This window comes from Mus pahari, chromosome 1, assembly GCF_900095145.1.
Source record: "Mus pahari chromosome 1, PAHARI_EIJ_v1.1, whole genome shotgun sequence".
NCBI lineage: Eukaryota > Metazoa > Chordata > Mammalia > Rodentia > Muridae > Mus > Mus pahari.
In genome coordinates this window covers 2,315,602-2,331,574 of record NC_034590.1, presented here as the reverse complement: position 1 = coordinate 2,331,574, position 15,973 = coordinate 2,315,602, and the positions used below count along the sequence as shown (strand labels likewise).

At 55.2% G+C, this 15,973-nt stretch overlaps 1 protein-coding gene across 9 annotated transcripts; it reads right to left on the bottom strand.

Annotated features, from left to right (window-relative positions):
* Positions 1-2,244: 2,244 nt before the first annotated feature.
* On the bottom strand, positions 2,245-15,973 carry Dpf1 (double PHD fingers 1). Of its 9 annotated transcripts, none has more exons than XM_029546499.1 (12): positions 15,837-15,973; positions 10,328-10,488; positions 10,147-10,254; positions 8,515-8,642; positions 8,211-8,354; positions 6,888-6,966; positions 6,608-6,739; positions 5,656-5,706; positions 5,443-5,562; positions 4,107-4,219; positions 3,514-3,625; positions 2,245-3,359 (listed from the first exon to the last, which is right to left on the bottom strand). In XM_029546499.1, the coding sequence occupies exons 1-12, from the start codon at positions 15,866-15,868 to the stop codon at positions 3,289-3,291; spliced, it is 1,251 nt and encodes a 416-aa protein (XP_029402359.1). In that variant the 5' UTR covers positions 15,869-15,973; the 3' UTR covers positions 2,245-3,288. The 9 variants fall into 9 exon arrangements, with proteins under 9 accessions (XP_029402359.1, XP_021049094.1, XP_021049086.1 ...); XM_021193435.2 differs by having other exon boundaries at positions 3,514-3,595; positions 8,211-8,300; XM_021193427.2 differs by lacking the exon at positions 15,837-15,973 and adding an exon at positions 11,840-11,970 and having other exon boundaries at positions 8,211-8,300.

The following is a 15,973-nucleotide window of genomic DNA, read 5'->3' as shown; positions in this document are numbered from 1 at the left end:
AAAAAAAAAAAACATCTGGGCCAGAAGTGGCTTTGTGGTTAAGAGCACCGGCTGCTCTTCCAGAGGACCCCCAGATCCTCACAGCTCACAGCTGGCTGGCTACACACCCAAGAGACCCAGTGTCCTCTTCTGGTATTTTTTTTTTTTTAAATAAACAACAACAAAAGCCGGGCAAAGTAAGATAGCATGCGCCTTTAACCCCAGCAGAGGGAGGTGGGTCTGTTGAGTTTGACGCCATCCTAGTCTATATAGTGAGTTCCAGGGCAGCTAGGGCTACACAAAAGAAGTCGGTCTCAAAACCACTGTGATTGCAGGTACTGCCATGGTGGTGGGATGTGTGTGAAGCCCTAGGCTGCCACCCGCCCCAAGCCACGCCCCCTCTCCATCCCCCACCCACCCCCACCCTCCGCTTCATTTGTGTGCCCTGCCCCACATACTCATCTCTCCACTGGGTCCCACTGTGCCTGCCGTGGGACCTCCCTCTGCCAACAGTGCAGGGAGTGGATTGCAGTGGAGAGCTACCCGGGTTCCCTGGGGACCAAAGGTAAAGGAAGAGTCGTCTAGCTAAAGTGTCTCGGACCAACTCCTGAAGCCTCAGCCAAAACCAGGTTTTCTATGGCCCTTCAGGCAGGACAAGTGGGGACACCTTGAAACTTGGGGTCCTGAGTCTGTGTCCCGCCGAACTGTGGACATCTGCGGGTGGGCGAGGCACCAAACTGACTTTGGACTCAGGAGTTCCACAGGAAGATCCTAAAGACTCGCCTCCTGTGGGAAGTCAGCCTCTCTGGACAGGACTGCCCCCATCCCATCAGCGGTCCTTGTGTTCTTCAGGTCTGAGCTGAACTCTGATCCTCCTCTGCACCATACCCTCACCCCCCCCACACACACACACACAAATGTCTTCCGAAAGGTGTTTGCCTATATCCAGTGGAGCATCAGCCCTTGCAAGGGCTTCCAGCTACTTAGACATCCTCACTTGCCACCCTCCTCAGGGCCCCATCCAGCCCAGCCCTCCCCCCATCAACCTGGGCCAAGTGGGGGAGGGAACCCGGGAACAAACTGTTCTCACATCCTCTCCTGGCCTGGGAGACATACCACCATCTCCCAACACCCCACAATTCACACGCGCACCCGCACACGCACGCCAAGCCCTGATGGCGCCTGCACTGCGCCCCGTAGTCCCTTCCCTTTCTTGCCCCAGTTTTTCCTGCCCCCTCCCCCACTTCTCCTCCGCCTGCCTATCTCTTTGGCCTCATCTGCCTGGCACTCTTCAGATCTCTGTTGTCTGTCTGCACCCCCACATCCCTTTCTAAAGAGAAGGCTCATGCTATAGCCCAGGGTGACGTGTGACTCCCGGTCCACCTGCCTCAGCCTCCAGTGTTGGGGTTCTGAGCCACATGGTGTGCTACCATCCTGGATGATGGTCCCTTACATTCTTTATTGCCTTCCAACCAAAAGTCTCGCTCATTCCTGTGTCTTTTGTCTGGGGGCTTTGCCTGTCCCCTTATCTCATTTTCTCCCTCTGACTGTACATTTTCTGCTTGTCTCTCCAAACAGCTGTCCACTTCTGCCTCCCCTGGTCTTGCCAAAGCCTGACTTTTTTTTTTTTTCTTTTTTTAAACTATTATTTCCTGGACTAGTCCTCCACCCCGTCCCTGGTCCCTGTCCTCTTCCCTTGGAATTCCTGGGACTCTCTCTTCATCTGTGTATCTCCCCAGCTTTGTCCTTTTTTCATTCAATACATTTGTGGCCTCAGAACCATCTTCCTCCCCGACCATTGCCCTGGTTCTCCACCCCCACCCCACCCTGCCTGTCTCTTTGAATCCCTGTGTTTTGAGATGTCCTCCTGTCCTCCACTTTTAGCCACACCCAGGACAGGGAATCCCAAGTGACAGCCAGCCATGCTGAGGTGCTATCATCGAACCCTAGCCAGGGAGGGGGCTGCCTCTGGTCTCTCCAGCCCTCCCTTCCCCCCAGTCTTCACTCCCACCTCCCTCTTTGAGCTGCCTCCCGCTGCAGCTGCAGCAGCCCGTTGCTACGGCAACCACAGCTGGCTGGGTGGGAGCCCCTCCACCCCATCCCCCTCTTCTCTCCAGCAAGACAGGGAGGAGCTGGGACAAAGCCACAGGGAGGCATGGTGTAGGGGCAGAGAGGTGGGGGCCAGCCACAGTGGCTTCTACCCCAGTGAGGCCCCTTGGCTTCCCATGCTGGTGACACCCCAAAAGAGGTTAGAGATGGAAGCAGTTGTGGGCAGAGGGGTCAGGCCCAGTTTAATACACAGAACAAGTTAATTCACAGCAGAGGCAGGCAATAAAGGAGACTTGGTGGCAAGGGGGGTACTCCTGGATTGGGGGCAGACTCCCCCAGACCCTCCACCTCCCCCACTTGCAGTCTCAATTTCCCCTTTTAAAAACCCGAACAACAAACACACACAACCACGAGAAACAACCACACCCCCTTGCCACCCCCAAATGGCTAGCGAGGGGGGCAGGAGGCAGCCCAGCCTGGCTGGGCAGGGAAGGAAAGGGGTGGGAAGGGGGAAAGGAAAGAAAAAAAAAAAAAATAACTGAGTCCATTGCAATCTGTGCTTCTCACTGCAGTGGGCTGGCTGCCTGCCTGCCTCACCCCACGGCCTCCCCCAGCTGCACGCCCAGGCCTGGCAGGCAGGCACCGGGAGGGCGCTGCACGGGGCTCTCAAGGAGGAGCAGGAAGAGTTCAAAACCATAGTTCACATGCAGTATCCACGGTGGGTACCGAGGAAGGGATCCTACCCACCTCAGATGGGAGCTGAGACCATTGCAACTCCAGAAATGAGGTGGGGAGGCGCCATTCAGGAAACTGGTAAAGTCAGCTCCCCAGCAGACACTCAACAGTGCCTCTCCACCCAGCCAGGCTTTATAGGACTCTTTGTATATATTAATTTCTTTTTTTCCCTTTTTTTTTTTTCACGTTTTGTCTTTTTCTTTAGAAAAAGGCTCTTTTCGTGCCGCTGGCTGGCATCCACTGCCCCTCTATGCCCGCCCAGAGGCGGGGTATGGCTTTGAGGAGAGCAGAAGCCTGGTGCCCATTTGTCAAGGGATGAAGAGGGGGGACAGGAGTGACCCTGCTGGACCCACCCACTCACAGGGTAACATTCCACTTGCAGAGGGAGAATGCTTTGCCCGCCCCCTCCCCCGACTCTGGGTTTCACCCTATCCCTTCCACTGAGGACACCGGGTGGGAAGAGCCAGGAACTCCAAGAGGCAGAAGATAGCACCACCCGAAGGTGCTGGGGAAGCAGAGCCAGGCCTAAGTCAGGGTGATGTAAGCAGAGGCCTTCTCTTTCAAGTGCCGAAGACAGAGGTGGCAACTCCAGCTCCCTGCGGGGGAAGCCAAGAGACAGAATTAGACTCAAGCCGATGAAGAGATGAAGAGCGCCCCCCACCTGTCCCCACCCAGAGCACATGGTCTCTGCCACCGGGAAGACAACGTTCCAACCCACCCACCCCATGTCTCGCCCACCTCTTCCCTCACCTTCCGGGGGCTCCGCCATGGGAGGGCTCAGGCAGTACATGTGGTAACCTCGATCGCAGTCATCACAGAACAGCAGCTGGTCCTGGGGGGTGAGACCCGCCCAGCTGGCACCCTGGGGGCATGGGCACCAGAAACGGGGGTGGGGGGCTGGGGCAGGGGCAGGGTCCCAGGGGCCCTTCTGCAGCCTGTACTGTGGCGTCCACCGGTCTTGTCTGACGACTCGCGGAGTCGGATTTTGTAACTATAGACTACTGAGCTATGCTCAGCGGGCCAGATACCAACTCCGGAGCAGTATGTAGGTTCAGATCCTGGCCCTGCAACCTTCTGACCTTGGTGACCTGGGGCCTCCTTCCCCCTCCCTGAGCTCAGCATCTTCTACGTGTAGTGGGAACTGGAGTACCAGCCTCAAGGGAGGTTGGGAGGTGTCATGGGAAAGAATATAAAAGAATAAGGACGGTGGCGACCGTACTGCACGCTAATGCTGGTCACTGGGAGTTATGAGCAAGGAAGACTTTAGGCTTCATGGGCAGAGTGGCAGAGCCAGGCCGGAAGGGAAGCTGGGGATGTGCCCAGGAGGTGGGGCGGGCACTCACGTCATTCTCCGAGGTGCCACACAGGCTGCAGGACTTGCATTCAATGCACTGCCAGCGGTAGGTCCGCACAGCTGCGGTCATGTTCACGGTGAACTGTAAACACGAGGGATGTCCTGGGGGTCGAGGGGCAGGGATGCAGTTAGCGAGTTGAGTCGTCTCGTACCCCTGGTGGCTGGCTACTGACCCCTAGGGAGGTAATGGCTCTATCCCCAGCCCTGACTCGGAGGTCAAGGTGAGCTTTGTGGTGGGACCCTATGCCTGAGACAGACATCCAGAAGCTGGACTGCGCGGCAGGCAGCTGTGTGTTGGCCACCACAGTCTCCTACTCAGCCACCATGACAACCACACTTTGTTCCCCAGAACACCATGGCAACTGCATTCCATTACCCAAAGTGCTGTGGCAACCACGTTCTACCACCCACAATACTGTGGCCACCACAGTCTGTTAGGTATCGCACTAGGGCAGCCACATTCCAATACCCACAGCGGAGCCGCCAGCTCTCCTGCTAACCACAGCAACGTGGCAGCCGACTTCTGCCAGCCAGGATGCTATGGCAACCAAGTTCCACAACAGGGTCCCCACACCTTGCTTCGCTGAGACCAAAGGCCAGCCCACACAAGGCACCAGCGAACAAACTTGCGCTTACAATGCTCGCCGTGGGAATTTGCTCAGTCATTCTCCCACAGCACAGAGACACCTGTAGCCACTGCCCACAGCACTTCCCACAGAGCCTGACAACCACTACCCATATCATTCAACAGCCACTTCCCACAACACCCAACAGTTACAACTACATCCCCCGCCCCGAGCCAGACACCAACAGCCCACACAGCCTGACAGCTCACAGTGCCCAGTGCCGAGTAGCTACAGCACCTCAAAGCCACAGTCCACCAAGACATAACGACCGCATTCTACTGTATTAAATCGCAAAGACAACCCACACTGTAACGACCACAATCCATTACCCACGATGCTGAAGCGACCAGTCTTCCTACCCAGGAGGCCTCCATGGAAAACCACATTATATTAACCACAGTTCTACAGAACACAATCCTGCTATTCACAATACCTAGGCGGTACAGTTCATTACTCCCATAGCTCCGTCCCCTACCCACAATGCCTCCCTAACTTCTCTCTACTCTCCACACGGGGAGAGCACAAAGCCATGGCACCTCATATGTCCTGTTGGTTCCTCCTCTGCCAGCAAGCCCGCTCAGTTTCCCACAGACCCCGGCAGCAGAGGCAGCCCCCAAGGACAGGCCTCCCATTCCCTAGATCCGGATTCTGAGATGCCCTCTCCCCGCCATCTTCCAGAAAATATGTGGTGAGTGTCACCTGATCGCCCACAGTCTGCACAGGAGATGAGGTCCTCGGGACACCCAGTCTTCTTGGAGCCCCCCAGGCAAAAGTCACAGTAGCCATTGGGGATGACAGTGCCATCTGGTGCTTTCTTGGCTGAAAGACAGCAGGCAGCGGTGGGCACAGGACAGGTGAGGCGTGCCAGTCAAAGACTGCTGCAGAAGTCGGGGAGGAGGGAGGTGCCCCTACCTGTGTGTTTCCTCTGTGCCTCGGGGACCCAGGCCAATTCTTTGTAAAACTCTGGGGGTGGGGGGACAGAAAGGAGCTCTTACCATAGGCAAGGTCCCATCTGTCCCCAGCCTCAGCCCCAGGGGTGGGACCCTTGGCCCAGGCACTGGGAAGTGGCAAGGAAGCTGAGGGAGGGGCAAGCTGTTCTCACCAGAGCCCTAACTCTTGGGATAACTACATGTTCTATTTGGGTAAAAGTCTGGAAGACAGGTATAACCTTAGCGAGAGCCCCATCGTGTGTTTGCACCCCTAAGTAAGTTTGCCTAGGCCAACGATTAGCAGACAGTTCTACAAAGCCTAATCAGGGCATTTTTACAGCACAGAAGGCTCTGGGCCAGGCCTGAGGATTTGGAGATGCTCTCATTGAGGGACAGGTGAGAGATAGCCCCCTTCCTCCATGGCTCAGCTGTCATGGCATGGGACAGCCACGGGTGGGTGTAAAGACCCTGGGGGCCACCAAGGACCCTGGGGGCCACCGACCTTGCCCTGGATCCTAACATAGCAGAGAAGGAGACGAGGGAGGTCTGGGGGGGGGGTGGAGTCATCTACCACCCCCCTCAGAGCTCTAATTGAAACAACAAATCAGACCCAGAAATATTATGCCCGGTGCCCGGGCAGGGAGGGAGGGAGGGAGGGAGGGAGGGAGGGAGGGAGGGAGGGAGGGAGGGAGAGAGAGAGAGAGAGAGAGAGAGAGAGAGAGAGAGAGAGAGAGAGAGAGAGAGGGTTGGTTGTCATGACAACCCCAGAGCCAGCATCCCTATGGTTGGTGGGTGAGGGAACCATTAAACTGAAGATTTTCCAGAAATGTCTAAATGTGCCCCCACCTCCCTCCCCGTCCGCAGACATCACCAGGCTCCGTTGCTCCCGCCCCACCCTTGGCAACTCACCCACCAGCCTTGACCCTCCAACTCACGTTTATGGTTGTTTTTCCGGTGAAAAGGCAGGGCGTGGCGCTCAGTGTGCTCCTCCCCCTCCTCCTCAGCCAGGTGGGTGTGGGTGTAATGGTAGCTGAGTCCTGGCCGGTTCTTATATCTCTTCCCGCAGACTGGGGGGAAGGGAGTGGGGGATCCTCAGACTCCAGGGCCACCTCCTCCACCCTGGCCTCCAGGTTCATACCACCTGCTCTGCCGAGAGCCATAAGGGAGGGGTCACTGGGTCCCCCCCCATCTCTCTTTCCCCTCTGCAGAACTCACTATCACAGACGTAAGGCTTGTCTCGGTCCTCCAGAGATGCGGTGTCCTGGCGTTTGCGGAGACCTCCAATGCCATATGCCTGTAGGGAGGAGGGTTAGGAGTAAGGAAGCTGGAAAGCCAGGGAAAGAAAGGTTCATCATTCTTGGGGGTTTTGAGTTTGTCGTCGTTGTTGCTGCTGTTGCTTGAGACAGGGTCTCGTTATGTGGCCCTGCCTGACTTGGAATTCACTATGTAGATCAGGCTGGCCTTAAACATGCAGTGGCCCTCCTGCTTCTGAATCACAGATATGTGCTACCATGCCTTAGTGGGCTTCTTCATTTAGGCTTGAAAGTCAAACTGAAGAAAAAAAATTAAAATTTTTCTTTTCAGTACTGGGGGCGTGGCTCAGTGACAGAGCAGGTGTCATGTGAGTGTGAGACTCTGGGTGCCAGAACCACACAACGATAATGAAATCTTCCTAAAACTAAAACTGGGCACAGTCTCTAGTGGTGAGCCTTCGACTTTCTCTTGGTACACCTATGAAGATAATTCTTCTTCTTGTTGTTTTGAGACAGGGTCTCTCCACACAGTCCTGGCTGAGAGCTCACTCTATAGACCAGGCTGGCCTTGAACTCAGAGATCCTCCTGCCTCAGCCTCCCAAGTGCTGGGACTAAATCTGTGTTCCAACACCTTTTATTGTTCTTATTAGAGGTTGTGTGTGTGTGTGTGTGTGGTAAGTGTGTGTTTGTGAATGTCTGTATGTGTGGTATGTGTATATTTGTATGTGTGTGTTCATGGTATGTGTGTGTATATGTTTGTATATGTATATGTGTTTGCATACACACACACATATGTGTGTGGTGTGCATGTGCATGTGTATTTATATGTATATGTGGAGTGTATATTTGTACATATGTGTTTGTATGTGTGTACATGTTTGTGTGTGTGTAGTGTGTATGTTTGTAAGTGTGTGTGTTTGTGTGTGTGTGTGTTGTTGTTGTTGTTGTTGTTGTTGTTGCTGACATTGTTGTCTGGGTGGCTGGTTTGGTTTAGGATTTTTTTTTTTATTATTTCTTTTTGCACTCTGTCTCTTTATGCAGTTCAGAATAGCCTGGAATTCACTTGTCTCAAACTTGTAGCAATTCTCCTGCCTCAGCCTCCCAGGTGCTGGGATTACAAGTGTGGGCTACACACCCAGCTCTGCCAGATCCACAAGCTCCATTTTCGAAAATGTTTACAATCCACTGAGTTTCCATTTCCTGGCCCATGAACACAGGTGTGAAAGCTCTGCTCCTTCGCACAGCCCTGGGGAGGAGGCGGGAGGGAGAGCTTCTGGAAGGTACCTTTCCTTTGGCCCTGTTCTTCCTCCTGGGCATGTCTTCCTCCAAGTCTTCTACCTCGAGATCATGCGGAAACTCCAGCAACTGCTGTTTCTGGGCCCAGTAGAAGGGAGATTGGGGGGTCAAGAAGGTGGGGGCACTGATGTGCTGCAGGTAGGGTGGGAGAGCAGGTCAGGGAGCCTTCTACAAGCAGAGGTGTTCTGGGAGATTGGGGCCATAGGGTACCCAGAGGCCCTGAGGAGCCCGGCGTCTCAGAGCAGGAAGGCATAGCGGTGAGAGCATCTGCAGCCGGGGAGGGGCTCCTTACCTGACAGTCCATGATGGTCTCCTCCTCCTTCAGCTCCACTTTCTTCTCTCCAGTCTCAGCACACAGCAGAGCCTCGAGGACTGGCCCTTCCGGGAGGCCACCCTCCTTCTTCAGCGGTGCCTCACAATCTGGGGACGGTCCACAGGGAAAGTGGTATCAGCTGAAGAGGCTGTGGTCAGAGTGCCCAGGTTGCGGGGGTGGGGGTGGGGGCATGGTCCTTTCGAAAGGGATAGGCTCTCCCACACTCTCCCACACACAGCCAGACAATGGGCAGAAGGATTCGATTCAAACCCCGGAAAGAATGTCCATACACTGGGAAGACACAGCCACGCCCTCAGCTCTACTGGGTAAAGAAGACAGAACTGGAGACCCTTAGGACCCACACGGACCCTCATAAATACCTGCACAGTAGAAAGGCACCTAGACCCTCAAATGTACCCAAAGAAAATTAGACAGACATTTGAATAGGATACACACAGACACATATGCGGGACATGCAGAGAGATATCCAGCCACACAAGGAACACAGCGGACCTTTGAACACAGCTGGACACACAGAAAAGATGGGATTAAGCCCTTGGATACAGAGATACTCAGAAAGAGATAGCCAGAGCCACAGAGAAATCTGGACCTTCATTAATTAGGAAGACAAAGGTACGCCTCATGGTATACCTGGACGCTCACAGACATCTCTGAGGAGAAGCACTCAAATGTGCCCACATGCTTACGGAGAAACCCAGTCTGACATGCAGGGGAAGCACAGCCGGCCGGCTCTCCAGGACTCTTGATACAAGCAGAGCTTCACACACACATTTGGACAGAGGAAGAGAGGAGACCAATGTCTGCCTTTTCTGAACACGTTGGAAAACTCCAGAAGAAACACCTAACACAGAAAGGCTCTCACAGACACTACCCCAACAGGATGCCCTGATGGAATCAGATATACACCCCAAAGAGAACCCAAAGAGAGAGATAGACACAGACCTACCACACACACACAATCAAACATTTTCCCATACATTTTCTCTCTTGGAAACACCTAGAAAGGAACAGGCATTCTAAAACACTCAGCAACAAATAAAGACTTACAACTAGACAATCTGAGTGGCTCTCAATCTTCCTAAAAGTGTAACCCTAAATTTAATATAGTTCCTCATGTTGTGGCGAACCCCCCAAGCCATAAAGTTATTTCGTTGCTACTTCGTAACTGTAATTTTGCTATAGTTATAAATCATAACATAAATGTAAATATGCTGTGCATGGTCTCAACACACAGCTGGAGAACTGTTGTTAACTCTTACAAATACACAGGGAGATAGCCCTCAGCACCCACAGAAAGAAACACAGCCAGACACGGGTGTATCCCAGCTCCCTGGAAACACACGCAGTCAGCCTTGATACATCTACACATAGATAAGACCGTGTCCTCCATACACCTGCTCGCCATGACCCACATAGCAGGTACAGCTGGCAGCTCAGTCACTCAAAGAAAGTAACTCAAGACATCCGGGGACAGATAGTCTGCTGTGGGGACACACTCAGGATAATAAAGACGAAGTTCAGCCGGGCAGCAGGGGGGCTAAAGGCCTTGATTAGGGCCATGGCAGGCACAGGGGACACAGCTCCACCCACCGATCTTGTACTCGCAGGGCCGGAGCCTGGGGTCCTCCAGGATGTTGAGTCTCCGTTTCTTCCTCCAACAGCGGGCGGGGTAAGTGTAGATCTGTCCCGGGGCCAAACCTAGAGGAGAGAGGCTGTGAGAGTGAGGTCCCCGGACGCAGGCCCCGCCCCGCCCCAGCCTCGCGGCGGGTACCAGGCCCGCGGTGGGTCTTCTCCATCCAGATGTAGCAGTTGTTCTGGGCCACGCCGGTCTGCGAGTCGAGGAAGGGCAGGCGCAGGCTGCGCTCGGCACACAGGCGCGCGTTGTAGCTGCGACAGTGCTCGATGGCCTCCCGGTAGAAGTCCTCGCCAAGGCTGCGGGGGCGAGCGAGCAGCAGGCGGGCGGCTGTCAGCAAGGGCTAGTGCGGGGAGGCCCAGCACCCTCCCCCGGCTGCCCGTTCCCACTGGCCCGCAAAGGGCAAGCCGGCCAGGTCCACCTTCACCTCCCCCATCTCCTCCCACCCCTCTGGATCCGGGGGCGGGGCGGGGTGCTGGCAGGGAAGCAGCTACCTAAAACTTGATTCTGTCTGGGGTTAAGAAGTGTTCACAGACAATATAGAAACAAACCAAAACATACCGGGACCCATCCACACATGAACATAGATAGTCAAACACCCAATACAAACAAATCGCACATGGCCACACGGGATTCACACACAAAGAGAAACGTAGCCCAATCTTCACAAAGGAGTAGCAAACAAATTCTCTCTGTCACACAGACACACATCTCTTGCAGAACACGAATATTCCAAACCAAAAAAAAAAAAAAAAAAAAGCCATAGAACTATCTATGTCATGTATCCAGAGACCCAGATGTGCCCAGAGACAGATTATCCACAAAGACCTGCAAATGGAAACACACCACACAACACTCATCCCAATAGTCACACAATGTCAAAAGATAGGGACCCTATAAACATTTACATCTGCGCTTACATATCCATCCAAAGACTCTCCGGCCAAACACACAATACAAAGACATCAGTGAGATTTACAAGGGTACATAGACACACATGCACACCCCGGGAAAAACAGAAACCCCAAATTTAAAATACATCCCCAAATACACAGGTACACGCCTTGGAAACGGAGGGACAGTCAGGTCTGCTCGTGTTCACACAAAAATTTAGACCTATCCTCACACGTCCATATCCAAAGACACAGAACATAAATGGTTCAGATTCGCCAGACATGTGCACACACTTAGAGACCCAAATACTCAGATAGGTAGTGCAGAATAAAAGAAATCCTATACATACCCACACATTCAGCTACAAAACAAAAAGCAATGTATAAGTCGCTCAACACACTCCACAGCCCAAGACAAAGGTAGTGTGGATTCGACTCGAGTGTACCCAGGCCCCAGCTTCCCTAAACCATTTACCCTCTCTCAAACCCTGGCATCCCTGGGAGGGGACATGACCCCTTTCCCCTAAAAATCCTTGGAGACCCCTCCCCCACGCCCTCCACCAGTCCTGGAGCAACGCGTCGGACATCATTCTTGCTAAACACCCTCAGTCACATACACTCGCACCCCCGCACGCGGTGACAGCCCCCTGACACCCCACCAGCCCCACCCCCAGCGGCCACACACATACACACAAGCGCGCGCGGCCGCACAGACCCGCCCGCGCCGACTCCCCCGCCTCGCGCCCGCCCGCACCACCTCAGGGGGCTGGGGATGACCGTGGCCATCTTGCTCCCCGGGTCCTGCCCCCAGCAGGTCCCTGCCGGGTCGGTCCTCCCAGCGGTCGGGCGGGCGCTGAGGCCGCCCATCCATTCATTCCCAGGGGGCGGGAGCACGAGGATCTCAGCCAATCAGGATGGCAGGGCGGGCCGCCCAGGCCATGCCGGGAGTGGTAGTCCCTAGCGGGTCCTCCGACCCGGGGGGTGGGATGGAGGAGGGATGGAGGATCACGCAGTCGTTCACACACGCTCACTCACACGCACTTCCAGCCCCACGTGCACAGTCGCATGCACGCACACACGCGCACATGGCAGCTTACACACAGTCACACTACACTCGCAGACTTCCATTCACCCCACCTTCACGCACAACCGGCCACAGGCGCGCGGGGACCTCGCAGGTGCCCACCCAGCGGTGTCACCAGCACGCCAGACGCCACCTGGCACTCCAAACTCTAGAGAACCCCTCGTGACTGAGAGATGACTCTCGCGGCCACCTCAGTCCACTCCTGCGAAGGACTACAGAACTGCCTTCATTCTTCCTGGCCTCAAATCCTCGCTTGTAGGACTTCGTGCGCATGACTTAAGCTAAGCGTTCGGGGCCTGTCTCAACGGACTGAAGATTACAATAGCAACAGGGTAAGTGACTGTTTTAGGGACAGCATCTTGCCGTTCAGCCCAAACTGGCCAATTTTCCTGTCTCTCCAAGTGCTGAAATTAGTGTGTGACGCCACACCAGCAAGTGCTGGAATTAGTACCTGGCAGATACCTATAAATTCATTTATTCCACAGAGAAGATATCTACAAAGAAGATCTGATATGTACCAAGGCATAAAGTGGTAACACTGTTATTAGGAAGAATAAATAGCCTGCCTTAGTAGGTGTTCAACAAATATTTGTTGAGTGAATACTTAACACTCACTGTGTGCTTAACAGAGTCTCTCCAGGCTAAACCGGACTATCTTCATTTTCTAGAGGAGGACTTTGAGATCCTGGGGGGAAACCTTACCTGTTCTCAGCCAGTGGCTGCTGTCTGGATGTAGAATTCGTGTGCCTGTCACCCATCCCTATGGGAGCCTCCTTACCTCCTTTTCTCTCCCACCGTCACCCACAGACTCTACCCCAAGAGATCCCCAGAGAATGAACTGACCTACTGAAACACACACACACACACACACACACACACACACACACACACGCACACATTCTACACTCACACTCAGCCCCACCTCTGGGGAATAATTTAGCATTCTGATTAGAGTGGCAGCATAAATTAGCATATCAAGTGTTAATACAAAAAAATTCTTGTCCAGCAGGGGGCGGTCCACCCATCCTCATGTCTCAAGATTTCCCGCACTTCACACACACAATACACCTCTAGACTTAGTTCCCTTTCACAAATGTCCTCACCCACCCACTCATCGCAGGCGCCCCCCAGCACTCCAAGGTGTCTGATTTACATCCTGCCCAGGAATAAATAAGGGGTGTGGGTACCCCTCACATAGTACCATCTCCAGACCACGCTATGATGCTCCCTGGGTCTCCTGACCCAGTGTGGAGCTCAGAGGGTCCTTGCCACAATCCCCTGCCACCCTCCAGATTCCCAGCACACCAACTTGCTTTTGCAGCTCTACCTCAGCCCTTACACTCAGGTCCTGTCACCTCTGAAGCCCAGGCTACTACCAGGAAAGGGCCTGGCTCTCTTTCTTTGCCCATCACTGTCACAGACCCTTCAGCGAACACTCTCCCCAGAACTTGGTCCTCCCAGTCCTCTTAGTTGTGCAAGCAATGCTCCTGTCCCGGAGCCCAGTGCCCTGTGTGATAATACTAATTAGTCACTATTTACATCAATACTTTGAGTCGGGCTCTGTGCAGAGTGCTTGACAGAGACAGGATTTTTAGTGAAGTTCTGTGGCTCGGGTATGTCACCCTAGCATTAGACCACAGCCTGTGCCTAGAAAGTTTTTAAGACTCTGTCTTGAAAACAAAACAAAACAAGCAAAAACCCACAAGACTAAAAGATGGAGCGGAGGAGCAGCGTGCTGGCACACACTTGTAATCCCAGAACCTCGCAAGTCCCAACGGGAGGTCAGGAACTCCGGGCCAGCTTCCTTGACTTAGTGTCTGAGGTAGGCTTGAGCTGTCCATAACGACTAAGTCAACAGCCTCCACGAGCCTTGCTGCCGACCCCACTAGGAAATGCAAACATCTCTGCTGCCCAACCCACACACAGTAACACTGAGGCCCGGGCGGGCTTCAAGCCAAGTGTGAATCCAGGCAGAGAGAACTACAGCCAGTGCCAACAGAGTCATCTTCGCAAGGGGATTTGGCTCTAGCCCTGGCCTGGAGCTCCTGTGTAGACCAGACCCGCAGACATTCTCCTGCATCTGAGATTAAAGGCGTGGGCCACCACGACCTGTGGCTCTGGCACTCCTGAGGAGCAAGCGTGCCCTCACTTCCAGCCCAATAGACAGACCTTTTGGAGGGTAAACTGAAGGGACTGGCTGCCCCCTCTACTCCTGCAGAGGGCACACCACACACACTTCCTCCAACGTGTCTGCAGACCCACCAACGCAGATTGGAACTCCAGTCTTCACTGATTTCAGGGTATCCCTCCAAAAGGCAGACCTCTGTGTGTGTGGCTTTGAATGAGAGGCAAGCATGGCATATTACCATTACTCTCCCCTTCACACTGACCCAGGCACCAGACAGTCCCCCTTGCTCCACTGTAAATCCCTGCCCCCTAACTCTCACCGCCCCCCATACCAGAAACCAGAAGCAACTGGGGAGGGGCTTTGGTCCAAATAACCCTTCTGTTGGTGGATGGGGATTGGGGGCGCACACCCCTTGCCATCCCAAAGCTCCAGGCTCAAGGTCAAGTCCGTGAGTGCAGGGGGTGGGGAAACGGGGAGGTAGCCCCGGCCCCTTTGTGCGGCGCCGCGGGCGCTCGCCCTCCGCCTCCTCTGCCGGGCCGGGAGCGGGGGAGGGGAGTGCCGCTCTCCTGCAGGGAGAGAGGGCGGGAGCGGCCACGCTCCTGTCACTCGGAGCCGGCTGTCACCGCCTGGGAAAGGGGGTGGGGGGCGTAGGGGGTAGAGAGCGCTGGGACCCGGGAGTCCGGGATCCCGAGAAAGGACGAAGAGAGGGAGATATAAAGAGGTGAAGCTGACATCGGGTGGCAAAAAGCTAGGAGGGACCGGGAGGGGCTAGCCTTGGACCCCGGCGGCCGGGTGTCCAGTCACCCGGCCCAGCAGGCAGCCAGCGCTTTGAGGAGAGTAGAGTACAGACCCAAAGGGAGGGAATTCCCGGAGAGGGAGGGCGCTCCCAGCACCGGCTCCAGAGGCACCGGTCCCCAAGGGGATGGGAGGTGCTCCCGTTAGATGGGTATGGGCGGGGAGAAGGAGGAATGGTCCAAGCCGACGGAGACGTCGGGACTTCTAGGTCTGGGAGACCCGAGAGCAAAGAGAGGAGACAGTAAGGACCCAAATGGGGATGGCCTTAGCTCCCACCCTGCAGCCACGGGGTTCCCGGAGAAAGACCCGACAGGAGGATGCTGCTTTGATGAGGGGGAATGGGGTGAGGTGCGTGAAGCTCCTGGTCTGTACTTAAAGATTGGTACCTCCCACCCACCCGGGGAAGTCGGGCACCCCAAAGACTCCGAGGAGCAGAGATGGAGTAGGCGGGTGAAGCCCCTACCCCCACTCTGGGTGGGGACACGGCCTCCACCACCCCCTAGTCCGCGGCACATTCCTTCACTGACAGCGACAAAGAAGAGGTGCCCCGGCGATCCAGAAGGGCTCCGGTACCTAACCCCAGGGACGATAGGGGGTGGAGGGTCAGCAGGGGGTGGGACGCAAGGGGGTCTTCAAGTACCATTTATACCATCCACGCGCTGCGTCCCCCACCCCTGCCCGGGGTAGTGCGGTGGGGAGGACCGGCTCCTGAGGGAGGGGTTTCGGACTTGGGGAAGGGACACTCACGACTTAAGCGGGTTCTGAATGGCGGTGGCCATGGCCCGCTCGGCTGGGCCGCCTCCGGCCCGGGGCGCCGCTGCTGCTGCCGCTGCGCGCGGGCCCAGCCCGGCCTGCGCCGCCCGCTCTGCCGCCCAGCGCGCTAC

Coding starts and splice junctions, on each gene's coding strand:
- Dpf1 (XM_021193427.2), bottom strand. CDS start 11,949: ATGGGCGGCCTCAGCGCCCGCCCGACCGCTGGGAGGACCGACCCGGCA. Junction 4,220..5,442: donor TGCAGACTGTGGGCGATCAG/GTGACACTCACC, acceptor CTCGACCCCCAG/GACATCCCTCGTGTTTACAG. Junction 3,360..3,513: donor CATGGCGGAGCCCCCGGAAG/GTGAGGGAAGAG, acceptor CTTCCCCCGCAG/GGAGCTGGAGTTGCCACCTC.